Genomic DNA, 17,411 nt, shown 5'->3' with positions numbered 1-17,411 from the left:
ACTGCTCTTCATTTTCTCTTCTCCCAAAATTAACACATATATTTATACATGACCAAATAGAAAGGGTCTTATAAACCTGAAACGGAATATTCAGGTACTGTTCTCTACCTTCACTAGTTTCAAAGCCTTAACTGCAATTCAAAAAAAATTATTTGCTATATTTTAATTACTGTTGAACCAAAATATCAGTATTTTTAAATTTCTTGACCAGTTCTGTGAGAAAAAAAGCACTGATTGAGATTGCCAATGTATAAATAATTATTTCCAATCTACTATGTTCTAATTGGTTCAATTACCCAGTTACTAGAGTACAGGACAAAGAAAATGACAAAAGTAATAAATTATTGTAAGAACAGCAGAGTGATTATAAACACTAATACCTTTCCAAAACTCCTGTAAGAGTGGCACCCCAACAACTTGTGACTAGTCTTGCACCTGTAAATTAAATCTAATGTTCAGAGATTTTCACTGTATAGCTGGTAAAGGATGAATTAATCTGCAAAATTGTTATTAAAAAAATATTTTTTTGTGCCACAATAAGGAAAGATTATTCATTTCTGTGAAAGAAGGGCATGCTACAACTTGCACTCTGCACAAAGTTGTGACACTGAAAAGGCACTTTGAAACGAACAGTCTTAAATATTACATGTTATTTAATAACACTGTAAATAGATTTTTTCAGCTCTTTCTGTTAGACAAACACCTGTCATTCTGCAGTGCAGTTACTGTCCAGAAAGTGATACTATGTCTGAATAAAGGAAACTGACTATCACTGTAAGAATTTATTTTTATTTGACTTTCCTAATTTGAATTTTCCAATGCATTTAATAGAAGAAGACCTTAAAACAGGACTCTAGTTATCATTTCCCCTTGGCCTTCATTGAACAATTTTTTTTTCAAGTGTCACCAGTTACACTGGATTGTGCAGAGATGCCTTTAGAAAGACTTTTCAACTATTTCAGAAGTTGTACTTGTTTAAATAAAATTAACAGAAAGGTGAGCAGAGATCAAGATGTGGGATGTGCAGCAAAGATACTGGGCTTCAATTTAAATAAGAAACCTTTCACCTATGAATCTACATTCCATGTCAGCCATCACTAATGTCAGTAACACGGAGATCTCTTTTATTTCCACAGGGAATCTTGGCATAACATATTTTTCAGTCATTTTCTATGCAACAGCACAGAAAGGCTTATGCACAGCTTTCTGAAAGATTAAATATTTCCTTGTCCTATTCCTACTCACTGCAAGTCAGTTCTCCCTCACTCAGTATCTGTTCCCAGTCAAGCCTTGAATATGACTTCAAGGAGTCCTAAAAGGATTCTAGTGTTACAATGTTTTGTTGTGCACATGATTTGACAGATCTTTGAAGAAATTAAGGACCCTAATACCATAAGCCACGTAACAACAAGAGACTGCACTTGGTATGTTCACCTGAGCATGTGCATTGTGTCATTAACAGATTGACCTTACACCAAGCCCACATCTTGCAAGACAAAGCCCTTCAGGATTATACCTTGTCTGCCTATGTTCTCCTGCATAATTAAGAACCTATATAATAATCTTAATTAACAAACCTGCAAATGTTTGGGTTTCTCTGTTCACAAATGAGTGTGGGTTTTTTGTTTGTTGGTTCCCTCCTCCACCATTAAAAAAAACCCAAAAACCTCGGACTAAATGTATGTGGAAAGACAGTGAAATCTAGACAAGGATAAAGTTCACTCAAGGCTTTGACATTTCTTTGTCTGACTGGGGTAAATTTAGTCTCCTTTTAGAAATGTTAATAGAATAACAAAAAGTAAATTAAAAAATGATGAGCTGAGAAATAGAACATGGCTGATCATACTCCTTGTTCAATAAGCTGAACTGTATAATGCACCAATGAACCATAAAGCAGAACCTGAAAGAACATTATGTTTTGAGCAAAACCTTTCCATAAATAGTCACTCTTCAAAAATATAAACTGAGAATACATTTCTACATCTTCCTCAGAAGGTACAATGTGTTTCAGAGATGCTTTCATCATTATTAAATTTGAGTAGGAAAAAAAAGCTCATGAGAAGTTCATTACATTTTTTGAGTTTATCTTGTAGACCTTTGTGCTCTTTATGCAGATAATTTCCATAAATAAACCCCACTGAACTATCAGAAATGAGGAATATTACGTAATATTTAAAGAAGAGGCTTCAAATTTAAATTCAGAGCAGTAAAATGACCATGTTTCTAAACAGATTCAACATTTCTACAATAAAATATCACAAAAATATCCAGTAAGGTATTTTAAATTATAAATACATTTCTGAGACAATATCAGCACTTCACAAACAATCCAGGAACAGGAAAAAAGGAGTTTTTCAAATAAATTATTAATTATAAATTATTCTCTCATTGGTTCCTATACTTAAGTTTTCCAAGTGTTAACATAAGAGTAGGCTCAAAAACAAATAGAAATCAAAAAAACATTTTCTTTTTAAATAAATTGTGTTCAGAGTCTAAGGAACTGACTAATAAAAAAGGCATCTATCCTGACAGCTCAAGTGTCCTACAAAGCCTTTAAATTTTAGTTCCCTCCATAACTACAAGTATTTTATGTGCTGCTAGAAGGCATGAAAGTAATTTAGATTGCCTGCAGAACAGCTTCAGACCTGTGCTCCTGAGCATTTGGTTTGAAACAAAAAAACTCTGCATGCCATCTCTTATAATTACTTAGGTCTTTTCCTTAGGTCTAAAAATACCAGCAGAAATTAATGTTTCCTGCTTAAAGGTATAGATATAATTTTTGGTTCAATTACCTAGACTTCCCCAGAGTATTGCTCAGCTGCTGCAGAGCACTAGGACAGAGAGACAGGGCTATTGAAGGGCTGCTGGCTTGCTCTGGCAAAGGTGCAAGCCGATAAAGCTTTTTCCACTGGTAGACAGTTTCTTAAAAATGCAGCTGCTGGTTCTCTAAAAACTTGACATCAATTCACTCCTGCCAGTTCAAACATTTCCAGACCCTGGACTTTTGGATGACCAGGGGAAAAGCTTCAAGAGTGTTGACATTAGGGAAGTTAATGTTTCTGTCTATTTCGTCAGACAAAAATCACACAGGAAATCTTGATATTTGCATTGGACTTAGGAAAATGGGCTGCTATAGTTCCTCTCCCTTTCCTGGTGCTTTTGGTCAACCAATGGCCAAACCCATTAAAAGGGGGCAGTTCAAGCATCAACCTCTCCAGTGCAAAAATTTCCCCAGGTGCAAATTTCCCCAGCTTCCATCTGTGAGATTTTACATGATGACTGGTGGAGTCATTCACATTAGGTGGAATGATCCATTCAGGATAAAATCACCTATGTGTCACAGAAAATAGCTGATAAACCCCACTGGATTGCCCAGTTCTTAAAAGTTCATGGACCTCAGTTTCCTTCAGACCTCTTCAAAGCCCACAAGCAGCAACAACATTCAATCAGAAGGTCAGATGACACTTATTCTAAAGTAACCTTCCTCTCCTCACCACAGTATGTGTAGGTTGGACTAAAACAGTCAGCAGCAGTTGCTGTGATCCACAGATGTGCTCCTGCAGTGCCATGCTCCCTGCTACTACACACAGTCAGTGATGCAGCTAATGATGCAATTCCCACTGAGTCAGTACTAAAATGGCATCCTACTAATGTTTTAACAGAAGCAGCATCATGAAAATGTACTGTCTGTGTGACAACAGGAATGATTATGGATTCCATTAAAGTTTTGAAAAGTTTATGAATGTTTACCTGAGTATTTTGATCCAGTCCAAAATATAGTATTTACATACTGGTCACTCAGAATCTCTCTTTATTTTCAATTGGAAACATTACAGATTATCTCTTGCTCCGCAACATTACAGAATGCAGGTAAATAGGTGCGTCATTTCAACACATTTCATCTCCAAAGAGGAGCTGCTGTACTGAGCCAAAAAATTGTTTAATAGAATTTGTATCTACTGATGAAGTGCTGTCTAAGGAAAGACAAAACTAGGAAGAATGTGTATAATTTCCCCCATAACACTTTCTTAAAACAGAACTTTAGACAGTTTTTGGAGAAATGGAGGGAAAAGCTTTGTTAGCTGGGCATAACTTTGCTACATGGCAGTTAGCTAACAAATATATTTATTTAGAAGGTAAAACACTGTAGTACATGAGAATGAAATTTCAAATGTGGCAATCAATTTAAGCAAGGTGAAGAGAGACTTGGCCTAACACAATGTTCATAACCAAGGTGAAGACATTGGCCACATTAGAAAAACACATGACATATTAGAGGCACTAATGAATATAATAATTTTAATTATATTACTAGCAAAAGCCTGACAATCAAAACTCCTATGGTAGGAGCAACATTGGTTGTATTGAATACTTCACTCATTGCCGTGGCAGTTTAACTGACTCTAAAATAGAACAAACACCTGACCTGTGCTGAGGCACTGACACAATGGCTGCAGAAGTTCTTTTGGAATAAAATCAGAATATAACACTATCTGTTTTGTCAGTTTTTAAGATAAAAACCTTGTCCCATAATTATTTTGGTTATGTTCCCTTCAAGAAAACACTTTGAAGAAGGTGGATGAAATTGTGAAAATTATAATTATTTTATGATACTTTGAAAATTATGTTCTCAGATGAGAGAACATAATTTTCAGCACCATATTGAAGGATAACAGTTACGCAGAACATTAAGAGAATGAAATGTATCAGTTTATGTGAACACATTCAACTCAGTTCAATCACAGAACCAACAATCAACCATGGAAGTTTCTATTCCTTGATTTTCCAGAAAAAGAACCCATCTCTTGTTAGTACATATCTCTGGAATGGACACTTTTGACAGATCCATCCCATGAATCATAGTCCAAGTGATTTTATTTATTTATTTATTCAGCCCAGACAACATGACAAACTTATCACTACGGATGAACAATTCCAAGCATAAATTTATAATGCCAAGACCTGAATTTTATGATAAAGTGAATGGACTTTAAAAAGACTACCAGCTGGCATCCACCTCTGCATGAAAGGGGTATGTGACTTTCTGTCTCATGGAGCTGATAAACAAAGCTTAAGAATCATACCAATACAATATAAAATGCTTTCCAACTTCACTGTCAGAAGCTCCTGATTTCTCTTTTTCATTTACTAAACACATTTTAAAACTAATTAGTCTGGGGAATCTATCTTCTAACTTCAGTTTCTGGGAAGGAAAGACATTATTTGTGCTTATACACAAAGAATGCAGAATATATCCCTAGCCATCAAACAACCTTAAGTAGATCTGGCATTATCTTGAAACCTTGCCTCTTGCTCATCTTGCTCTCCACCATGCCCTGACCCCTAACTACACAAAGGACCTAAAATTTGTGAATTCTTTAAAAAATTAAATCTGAAATGGCCAGTTATCTTCTACTATAACCTGTGACTAAACATGCCTAGATAACATACTACAGCTCATCCACATAAAATTGCAAAGTTACTGATGCTGCAAGGGGCTCTGGAAATCACCTAGACCAACATATTTGCTCAGAGAACAGTCAGCTACAGAAGGATGTCCAGAACTGCTGCCCAGCTGGGTTTAAATCTCTCCGAGGGCATAAATGCCACAACTTTTCACTGGAATCTCTCGAGTATCTGATTACCTGCACAGTAAAAAACAGCTTTTCTCTAATGAAATTTAATTTCTTACACTTGGGTTTGTGCCCATTTCCTCTCATGCTGGTGCTGGATGTCACTGAGAAAAGTTTGGCTTTGTCTTCTTTACTCCTTCACTCTAGGTATTTGTCTGCATTGATAAGAACACCTCTGAGCCTTCTCTTCTGCACACTGAACAGCCCCAGTTCATTCTTTTCTAATTCAACTCCTTTTCCAAGTTTGCATTATCATGTGAGTAGTCAATAAAATATACTCTAAAAAGGGAACATGTTCACTTCTAATAGTAAAACTGAAACATTCTAAAGAGGAAAGTTCCAACAGCTATACTAATACCTTATTTGTATACATGAAATACAGCACAACTAATGAATTAAAGAACAATGCTAGGTTTAAAAGAGAATGACAGCATCATCTATTGCTTTCCAGGAATTTAAAAAACCCCAAACAAACCAAAAGGCTTTTGAAAAATGTGTACAAGTCCTGTACATCTAATTATGTTTCCAAAGATTAGGACTTCCTTATAAATGGAGATACCATATACTGCTGAAAGAATACACATATTTTTTTAGGATTTTGTATTATCAAAGACTATCAGAAATTATAAATTAAGAGATTAAAAAGTATTTTGTCAATTTTACAGTGCTTACAAATGTGATGAACTTGCACTGAATAAGGGAGAAAATGAATTAATTTACCCAACTTTTCATGCTCTGTATATTTGGCAAATGAAATGAGAAGTGGGCAATACAGTAGTGAAGAAATTTTCCATCTTTATCCTTTCCCTCCTATGCAATGAAATAGACCTCCAGCTTCTGCTAAATACTCATTCACACTTCTCTCACATCCATATTTTTTGCCTTGGCAAAATAATGATCAGTGTAGACCTCTCAAGCATAAACAAATATCTGAGCAGCAAAGTAAATTTCATGTTACATTTCTGAAAAGCAGAATAAATGAAAGGTTTAAACTTTACATTAAAATTGAATAATCAACAGGCTATGATTCTGAGACTGCAAACACATATACAACAGGCATATATCAGGACTTGTTTTGAATTTACATACTGGTGTGCTAAATGAGCAGTGTTTACCACTGCAAAGCAACACATTTGAGTCCTTTCATTGTGGCAATAGGGTATATTTTCTTATCTCTAATTATCTTTTTGCCACCTATTCAGTACACGTATGTGCCTCTACATACTCAATTTGCACACTTACTTCTTATAGTGATTAAATGGAGTGGAAAATCAATGTCTAGAGTGGCCATACCTGAAACCAGAGTCCTGTGGCCTGAGTGCAAGAGTGCGACTTGCCAGGTGAGTAGTGCTAACAGACATTGATGTCTTTCTAAGAGCACACTTCCTGAACACAACATAGTAGCTGTTGCAGCACTCCTGTCTGGGTTCACCATGCTTGATACTTACGTGATAGTGTCAATCATATCCAGTCCCATTTCAACACAGCAATGGGCATGATCTGTTTTGGGCTGGGTCAATCCTGATACACAGTAGTAACAGTCTCCTAGGATTTTTATTCTTCTGCAATGATTTTCCTTTCAGAAAAACAGAATGGGAAAAGTTTTACTATTCATATAAATATTTCAATATTAACAGGGTAAAAATCTTCTCTAATACTATGCAATAATTCAGAGAATCTTTTTATGATCAAATGAGGTAATTTAGAGTTAATGAAATCTCAGTTCCCAGTGCACAACAGCTGACATGCATTTGTTAATTTATTTATAAATAGACATATATATATACTGGACATCAGCCCTGCATTGTTCAACATACATGGGTTAACACTGCTTAAAGATACAGTTCTGAGCAAATGTTATTGCCTTGCCCTTATGCTAGGTTGATATAAATTCAAGATTTGCAATGAGACTTCATTTCTATATGAACCCAAACCAAAGGACTGGGGCCAAAACGCTGCTGGATATTGGGAAATGCTTGCATTCTGAGAAGCTTTTGTTTCAAATTCAGTTCAAATTCACCAGGAAAGATTATTTATTTATCTGTAAAGGTACACACATTTTTGCATTACCTATTCATAAACCACAGTTTGCAATACAGCATAATCAGTATGACAGACTTGCAGATGAGAAGATAGTCAGTTTGCATTACAATCAAATTTATCTTCTATTTGCATGGAGTTTAATTTCTACAGCCAAAGAACTCTGGTAAAAACTCTCCCATTAAAAAAAACCCAAAAATGATGGCATGTGATAATTGCTACATCCATCTGAGCATAAAGTTAATTTCTAAATAGAGACTGCATAACAAAAATGCCTTTAAAAGAGCAGTATCTTTAACTAATAAACTATGAGAAGACATGGCGAGATGGTAATTATAACTTATTCTCTCATAGGTTCCTATACTTAAGTTTTCCAAATGTTAATACAAGAGTATGCCCAAAACCAAATGGAAATAAAAAAACCCTAGACTATGGCAACTTCTACCCACTTAGAGTTTGGCACAGAAAAATAAAAAACCCGATTAAATTAATCCAATTTACAGAGGTGGGATTATTCCAGTAAGCACCATGAAAAATTAACTGTTGTGAATATGATGGGAGTGGACCCACAAAAGTCTGAGTCTTTTCCCAGCAGTGTGCAATATAGACTTCAGCAACACAGGAAGGGAAAAAAAAGGAGAGGGCAGTGATAATGGAATTTAAAATTTCTGGGAAAAAACCCCCTAATCATAGAATCATATTCATTCAGCTCCTCATGCAGATATGTATTTTCATCCAGTCTCATGCCTACAAGAATTAAGCCCTCCTGAGCTGACCACATCATTACCCACATTCCAGCTCAGAAGCAATGCTTAGGCCTACAGTGATCCTTTACTCTCTGACTCATCGCCATGTACACCAGCATTTGGGGCTTGTTGCTACACACACTTCCTGCTGAAGGCATTCCCATGCGTCTCCACTTGTAAATGGTACTCAGTATTGAACAAGTACTACAAATGGAAGAAGATACAGTTTGGGAAAGCTGGTTTGTCTACTTCTTTTTATAAATTAAGCTGCAAATTCAGATCTCAAATCGAAGAGGAAACCTGTCTTTTTGGGAATGCTTAAGCAGTAGGCTTTTCCAGTTGTCACTAGTTGATATTTGCTCTTCTGTACATCAGGATTTTAAATATTCCACTAATTATCATTGCTAATATATATTTTAATGAATACAAGCATAATTCTTTTAGAAGGACTATCACCAGGGCCCTAACAGTATTCCTGCAGCCTATAGCCAAAAATGTCTCAACAATTTTACTCAGACTTTTTTGAAATCCTTTGCTAAATGTAAAAAGTAAATAAGTAAAAAATTATTGATGTGCACAAAGTAATATGCAGATCTCAAAATCTTCGTTGATACAGAACAGTCCTTTTAATTCAAGATTTTTGCACACGAATCACTACATTTTGTATTGGAAACCACAAAGTTTTTAACTAGATGCCATTAGATTATACTCCCAAGAAAAGACTTCCCCCATCACTCCTCAATTTTGGGCAGATCTTGAAGCACTAGAGCATACGCAGTAGTTCAAACTGAAGCCTACTTTCCAAAATAAATTCAGTTTTGGTCCATACTTCAAAATCTTTTATAAGGCCCTTTTCATCTTTCAATTTGGTATGTATGATTTGTGACCAGGCAATGGCTTTATGACCTTTAGGAAAGCTATTCAGAAAAGCCATTTCAGTAATCTGGGGTGAACAACACATAAATACTAATCAATCAATCCCTCCTATTAGTTTCTACTTCACAAATGGCTCATTTCTAATGACTTGATAACAGCCTGGTAGACAATTAAAGAAATAAAATTTAAAAACAAACCAAAAAAAACAGAGTTTACTCCATTACCACTTTTCTGAGTCAATTTCTTATTTGTGCAGGAGAAAGACAAAATAGAAGTACATAAGTGCAACAGTATTTTCTGGAGAGATACTTATCTTGATGGAAGACATATGGCTAAATCATCTGCTGGTTTTGAATCACTAGCCTGTTTGTTCCTTATCAGATATTATTCTCACTGTCCTGCTTTATTAATTAATATACAGTAATCTCTAGAAAAACTGTTCCTTCCTTTTTCTTGACATGTGAGGTACACTTCCAGGAGAGAGCCACAGTGCAGCTCTGAAAAAGCCATCTTTTTAAGGACTGATACGCAAATTGATATAAAACCCCCATCACTGCCTTTTTATATTCCCTCAGCAACTTCAAAAAAATCCTTTTCTTGTCAATATTTTTCACATTTGTGATGCTGATGAATTCATGTGTGATAGTTACTAATTCCAGTCACAACTGACACAAGAAATGTCTGCTTAGAAACAACAGTAATTTGGTTTTATGGACATGATAAAAAGCATTAGAGATTGCCAGCACTGCATTAGGCAGGCAGCTTGCCCACCTGTGGTGCCTCAGGCACGACTGTCAGTCACAGGGTCAGGCAGTGTGCAGTGGAAGCCAAATGCAGAAAGCAGAGGACTTTGAAGTTACTGAGAGCTTTCTTCACACTTTCAGGAAAGCACTTCATAAAGCAGGTTGTTCTATCTATCTGTTATGTAAGACCAGGAAGAGAGAAGGGAGCTGCTTTGTTGCTAACAACTCTGAGGTTCTGTTGTTGCTGTAGTTCTTTATTTAATACATTTTGCCTAAAGAATGAAGTCTGTCAACTCAGACTGAATAACTGAAAATTCAGAACATTGCCTTCACATTCTTCTACCATACATGACAAATCTTCGATATACCTTGGATAAGAATATTTTTTAATAAAAAAGGGAAAAGATTTTACAGTTTGTAAAAAAAGCTTATACATAAATACATATACACTTATATATGTTGTCTCAAAGAAATGATAAAGAAGGTGTTAGACTTCTCTCAGCAAAACACATAAGAATGACAGATGTTCTCTAGAACAAAGAGATTGTATTGAATAAGTGCAAAGTCTTTTAAAGGAGGATCTTTCTCACGTGTCAGATTGCAACAATCCTTATTAACACTGCTGGAACTTTGTTTTTATTAATAGACTATCTGAGTAAGTAATTCTTATGTGAGTAGATTCAAAATCAGGATCAATTTTTGTTGCTTGTAACTCTGTCTGGTAGGAGAAGAGTTTCTTTAAAGCTTTCATGTATTTTGGAGATGGCAGATGCTAATGCTGGAATGAATCCCTGGTCTTCCTTCTGTCATTGCAACAATCTATGCATTTGTACATAGTCAAGTGTCATCATAGCATGTGGTACCTCTAAGAGTGAGCGAAAGAGGAAGGTCAGATGGACTACAGTTTTAAAACACAAGATTTTAAAAGGGTAAACATTGAACTCTGTCTTGTAGCTCCATTGACTGCAGTGGAATTGTGCCAAGGCTGAGTCTGATCCTGTGTAACTTAATTGCAATATATTTAATGCTTATTATATTCATCCACTTTTTTGTCTGCAAGTCTGAAAGCAGCCTGATCTGCAAGTATGCTTTTCAGACTTTTATTGTTTTAACCTCCTGGAATCACAATCTATGAGCAGACTTTAATTATCCATAAATTAGAAAGACATTTTTTTGCCATTCTTATTAAAAACTGCACCATTTAAGGTTCAAAAAATTTTTTTACCATATCCAGCCAATGTGGATATGCTCATGCTTTGCAGAGTAAGAGAAAAGGTTAATAAGGCCTAAAAAGAGATGCATAAGTAGTGTTTCCCATTTCCCCCAACTCAGACCAGACTTGCAATTCCTCACAATGCTATGGACTTCAGAAATAGAAATATTTTGTTTTGCTTAGCCTACATAAATGGGAACAGGAGTTTGATCGCTACTTACAACGCTTAGTGATTGTAAAGTTAGTTTGTCTTAAAGAAAAAAAAAGGAAATAGGAAACCAAAGCCATGTTCATATTCACCATTTAAATGAGGAAAAAGGGAGGAGATTTATTAGGCCTGGACTTAGAGATGGCTTTATGGCTTCAGGGAAGGCTTTGACATCCTCACTATATGTCAGACTTCAGATATGCTGAGATCTCTGGATATTGATTTGGCATAGCTGCAAATTAGTACAGGAGCAGCCCCACATGCAGCAGAAAAGTGGAATGAGATGTATGCACTGGCAGCACAGGAAACAGTTCTGAAGCTCAAAACCCCAGCATGCCTCTGTGGGTGGAAAAACATTGTCCTACTCCCTGAAAAAAAATTGCTTATTTTGCACTATTTTCTTCACACATTGAAGAGAATCACAATAGGGGGAAACTATTAAATGCATATTTCTGATGGCTCAGTTTTCACTTTAGTAGAAAACTCGGGGCAAAATGGTGAGCTATGAGGGCTGAAGAAGGAACACAGATTAGTCTTTTAGCTCTGATGTCAAGAACTTCATCACTGGGGCCAGGCAGCACTATAGAGAGTCATGGTCACCTTCCCTTACAGAAAGTCAATGAGACAAAGGAATATCAGTGACCCTCAGGAAAGGAGCCTTCATGGAAGCATTTGTGGGGTTTTTTTCCCTTCATATTTGTCTTTTCTATTTCTTTCTTCTTGGATTATCAGTAACTTTCATTCAGAAAGCGCTGTTCCAACAGCTTCCTTTGTTGGAGGAATCCTCTGAATTGTCTTTATCAGGTAGGCACAGGGGATCAAATATTCAATCCAAATTAATCAACATGGCATTATGTGTATCAGGGGAACTATACGCATTTATACAAGCTGTCCCTCTTATCCTCAGAGACCCAAAACATAACTCAATAATCCAGGCTAGCTGCATGACAGTAACAGAACTTTCTTAGTTACTACTGTATAAAATGACTACTAGGGGAAAATACTCAAAGCATATCTAAAACTCCCTGAAGACAAAAAAGAATGATGAAAAATGCATTCCTTATTTATTTCTCTTGACAAATCTAGAATTTCATTCTGCTTCCAAAGAGGTCTTGAGAGAGGACAAAATAGGATTTACCACTGTTACCACTGCATCTTATTTGCAATGTTATAGCATGTGCAGCATATTTAATATTTATAGCACTTTCTGCCAAAATGCTATTAATCTTACTAGAAAATTGGATTAGAAAGCTTTGAATCACTCTAGAAATTATCATTTACTACAGATGTGTGTGCACATGCAAAACACTTGCAGAAAGGATTGTATCTTCTGCTACATCCTCTGAAGATGAAATTATGTCTGTATTCAATTCCATTGCAGTTGTTTATTAGGTTGGAACAAAAATCATAAAAGCCTATATGTTAGCTATTGTACAGTACAGATGTGTGCATCCATCAATACATACATGAAGATGTGCATGTATGATATGCAGACGCACAGTTCTACAAGTTTACCTATATCATCTTGCACACATACACAGCATATGGAATAAAGGAAAATTTTAATATTCATTCTCGGCAGTACTAACCAAAATGGCTCAGCCAGATACCGGTTTTGAGCTCCCCCCTTCCAAAAGATTTGAATAGAGACTGGTAGAAGCTATCTGGGTGTTGATAACTATTTATGGCATTACTACTCCACTCCTTCCTTTAAGCAGAGGTATGATGACTGTCTTACTGCTCCAAGTGCCTTTGGGACAACACGGTACAGTGTTTGGCTGTTACAGAAATTGTGAAGAACAAATTCCCCTCTTTCAATGTCTCAAAAGAAATGGCAATGAATCGGATAGTGTTAGTTGGAAGGCTGTATAATGTAACAAAGCAATGCTGTACCAAGTTATTAAGTTCAGTGCATGATGACAGGAAGAGATTCTTCATAAGTAATCACTTCACAGTTTTTGTCATTTCCACTTTCTTAATGTATTTCATTCTCTCCTAAAGTGAAACATAAAAAAAATATTTCTATTTTTTTCCCACAGCTGTAACAGTTTTGTGTATCAAAGAGCTTTAGAAAAAACAAAACCTAAAGCATTCCATGGAAATTACAACCGAGTGAATGTCTTGTAGACTGTAGCAGTATTCTCAAAAGACGCAGCTAGGTCCAGAAAAAGAGGAAAACATGGTTTTAGATTGACATGAAAAACTCTTTAGAACTATACCTCAATATCCCTTTGAAACGTTCAGTTTAAACCTTCTTGCCCCTTTGTCCTACAGACCCTGATATAGTCCTCTCTGACTTTGCATTAAGATCTCCTGGAAGCTTTCTTCTCCAGGCAATGCTCCCAGTCTTTCTTCACAGGACAGATGTTCCAGCCCTCTGATCATTTTTGTTACTGTCTTCCGGACCCACTCTAAGAGATCCTGGTCTCTCTTGTGCTGAGAGACCTGAGCTGGATGCAGTTTACTCATCTGCAGTTACCATCTGCAACTTTCATTAATTACAGACAATTTCAATTATCATAATTTTTTTGTCAGTAAAACAAAAGAGATCTAGCAGCATGGTTTCTCTGAGTAGCATCCAAATCTATTTTAATAATTATATTGAATGTGGTCCACAATGTAAGAGATTATTGAAGCCATCTTCTCACATAAACTTCATAGCCAAATCCTAAGTGTAATGAAGTGACAAGGACATTACCACCAGCTCTATTATGTTGCAATGTGCCAATAGTGATAATATACTTATGAAAGTTGTCTAGCCTATTAGAAAATTCCATTGAACCCTGTAAATTACTACATACATATTTTACCATTTTTCCCTCAGGTTTTGAAGTGTATGCTTAAAAAACTGAAACAACTATTTTAATAACCTTTTAAATGAATAAATCCTGCAAATAGTAGCTTTGTAACCAACATTAGTTCTTTTACATCTGCTAGTCCCAACATGAAAAGCCTTGAGAATGAGCTAACTACAATGCTCCATAGAGTTCGATTTACCAGAGTAATGGAGACACACTTATTGCAATAAGGGTTAGTATAGACTTAAAAAGAAGAGTTTCTACAGTGGCAGAAATACGAAAACACCTGCAGTATAGGAAGTATGGGAAGTGCCACAGAAAATTGCTTGATAGGCTTTGACTGAGAAAGCTGGCCATCCCCAGGTGAGCATTTGTAAGCTTTTAATTTAGTAATGTGTTTGTGAAGTCATTAAAAATTATCTTCCATCATGGGTGCCACATTATGCATGAACAAATGTAGAATTATTCAGGACAGCTATGAAAAGGATGACATTAGTTTCAAATGTTTTCCCTCAATTTTATTGGCAATTATGTATGCTAACCTAAAATGACCTAAATTTTGTTTACATTTTCATTGTTACAATAAATTCTTTCCTTACTTCACATGGAGTATAATTTTACAAAACTAGAATATTAAAATGTTTTTAGTTCTGGAGAGTGAAAACCTATGCAATAATCATGTATATTAATTTACTTGGAAATGAAAAGGGATTTTAGCAAGAATGTTTTATACAATAATTACTGACACACATGCTTGTCTCCCTCCTAGGTTTCATTAAATATGCTTTCAGATTCTGTCTGTTGATGAAGATACATTCCAGGAGAAGCAAGCCTAAACCAAATATGCTGAAAAATTAAGCTCTAAATTTAGGAAATGGTTGCTTTACCAGATTCTAGAAATACTTTTCTCTATGCTAGCTGCATTACAGGTCAAAACAAAAGTGGCCCACACTTCAAGCACCTGAGGCTGATTGAAACAATCCAATACAGTCCTATACAAAGATGCAAATTTCAGATTTGCAGTATACAAACTCAGGAACAATTTGGTAATTTACTACAAGCATATAAATTATAAAAAGAATTGTGACAAAGAATTAGCATACCAAGTGCAATATCCTCTTATCTATAATAAACTCTAAAATAGGCAAAACCTACTCTCTGGGGTACTTGCCTATTTGTATGTTCCTACTGTATTTAAAGTGTTCAATGTTAATTTTTTTCCCTTGAAAATTGTTCCTAGACACTTACTTCAGCTTCACTCATGCACACATCATTATTCCCTGATCCTACAGAGTTACAGGCATATTGATTGAGAACACTTTCCTTTAAGAAAGTTTACTTCCTTAGGTCTGTCCAGGAGGCATCTCCAGATGGCTGTCTAGAACTAGATTTAAACTTATGTGGTGATCTGCCTCAGTGGGATCCTGTGTCAGTGCTGACTTTCAAGGGAAACTAAGGAGACAAGTCTCCTTAAAATCAGCATTTATAAATATCCTGCCGCCTGGTGCCCAGAAATTTTCACAAAGAAGGGTTACATGCTGTAAGTTTATACTTATGTTTTTCAGCACTAATTTTACCATCTTAAACAGTCCACAAAACTTAGTTTATTTTGTATTTTAAAAATACGTCATAATTATCTTAATATAAACTAAAAGTATTCTACAGATGCAATATAAACAAATTTTTAGAGTGATTACTTCTAGGAAAATCTAGTTGAATGCTCAGCAAAGAACTAACTGTTCTTGACATAGTTAAAAAACACACAAGCTGATTAAAAATATTATCTACTGTTTCTCTGCCTAAGGCTCAGAAACAATGTTTTTCAGTTCAGTATCTTTGAGCTTGAACTGGTAGCAAGAGACACTTCAGTAATGTTGAAATATGCGAAGTAAAAATTGTTAAATGCTAAGGAGACAATCAGGGAAGGATACTAAATTAAAATGGAAAGAAATAAAAATAGATTCAGCCTGAGAAAGCGTGGAGGTATACACAACTGTAAATGGAAAGAATAAGGAAGTGGTATCAGTCTGCCTATTAGATGACATACCAAAAGTAGCATGAAGAAATAAGAACTTTCCTTCAGAATATTAAAACTCTCTTCTAGTGATGTCCTTTGAAAAGCACCTAAAATTCTTTTATCCTTTGTCAGCTTGTAAATGAAAAGTCTTACAATTTCCAAGATGCAGAAAGATGGATGCTGAAAGGGAAATATCTGAATCTCTAAAGAAAAATAATTAATTCTCCATATAGATTAGATGCAGGAAGCATGTGAAAAAAATATACCAAAGAAAAAAGTAGTTAAAGCAAATAGAAACTTCTTTAAAAATCAAACCTTTTTCATTAAAATTCAGGATGCTGTAGAATTGCCTCCTCTTTTCTATTAAGATGACATATTACAAGTAAAATATTTGGGACATGTCTAAACTGCATCAAAACATAATAGAACTTTGAGCATGACAGCATAATGCAAGTGATTATGTCTCATTAAAATTTGTAACTCTTATAAGTAAACTGAAGAATGACAAACTGAAAGCTAGCTATAGTATCAAAGGCTGATTGCAAGGCATCTGGAGACCTCTTTGAAAGATCAGTTGCTTGAAGCATTTTTTAATAATATGTAATGCAGGATGACTATCAGCAGATCCAAATCTGGGACTGCACAAAGGTACTTTTGTTTAATGGGAGGAAACCAAAAATACTTCAGAGTAACAGCCAGAACTAAGTAAACTAAGCCTGAGCAGCAGATAAAATCCAATAAAAATCAATCCTTTCAAGTTGAACTATTCATGGGCCTTATGAGAAACTTCACCAACTCTATGTTCAGGAAGATGCCTCATTACTGTTATGTGCCAAGGGAATCCATTCAGGGACAAGCTTACCCAAAATGCTTGTATCAGAATGCCTAAAGACAGTCACATTACAAAACTTCATTAACCAGAAATACAAATGAACCCTGAGGCATTCGCAACAGTACCTTCCCATGTGGATTCTCTGATGTCGGTCTCGGATGAAGTCACACTCCTGCAAGGATACTAATATAATGACACTCATTTTTGGTTATATTTTTTGAGACTCACATTCCTTCAAAGTGATTTAAGTTGGCATTAGGACTCAAAAGTTACTGAGGAGACCACAAATCCTACATGAAATATGA

General features: G+C 35.5%; 1 protein-coding gene across 3 annotated transcripts in view; it reads right to left on the bottom strand.

Moving 5' to 3' along the window:
* ADCY1 (adenylate cyclase 1) overlaps nt 1-17,411 on the bottom strand; it is a 162,882-nt gene that overhangs the window by 58,990 nt on the left and 86,481 nt on the right. For all 3 annotated transcript variants that reach the window (XR_012580535.1, XM_026793409.2, XM_005487018.4), the window contains one exon: nt 7,082-7,209. Coding sequence is in view for 2 of the 3 variants with exons in the window: in XM_026793409.2 (XP_026649210.1) it covers nt 7,082-7,209 (128 nt within the window). In the remaining variant the exon portion in view is untranslated. The remainder of the gene's footprint in view (nt 1-7,081; nt 7,210-17,411) is intronic.

Source organism: Zonotrichia albicollis, chromosome 1, assembly GCF_047830755.1.
Source record: "Zonotrichia albicollis isolate bZonAlb1 chromosome 1, bZonAlb1.hap1, whole genome shotgun sequence".
NCBI lineage: Eukaryota > Metazoa > Chordata > Aves > Passeriformes > Passerellidae > Zonotrichia > Zonotrichia albicollis.
The sequence above is the reverse complement of the archived record's forward strand: the minus strand, read 5'-3'. Positions and strand labels throughout refer to the sequence as shown.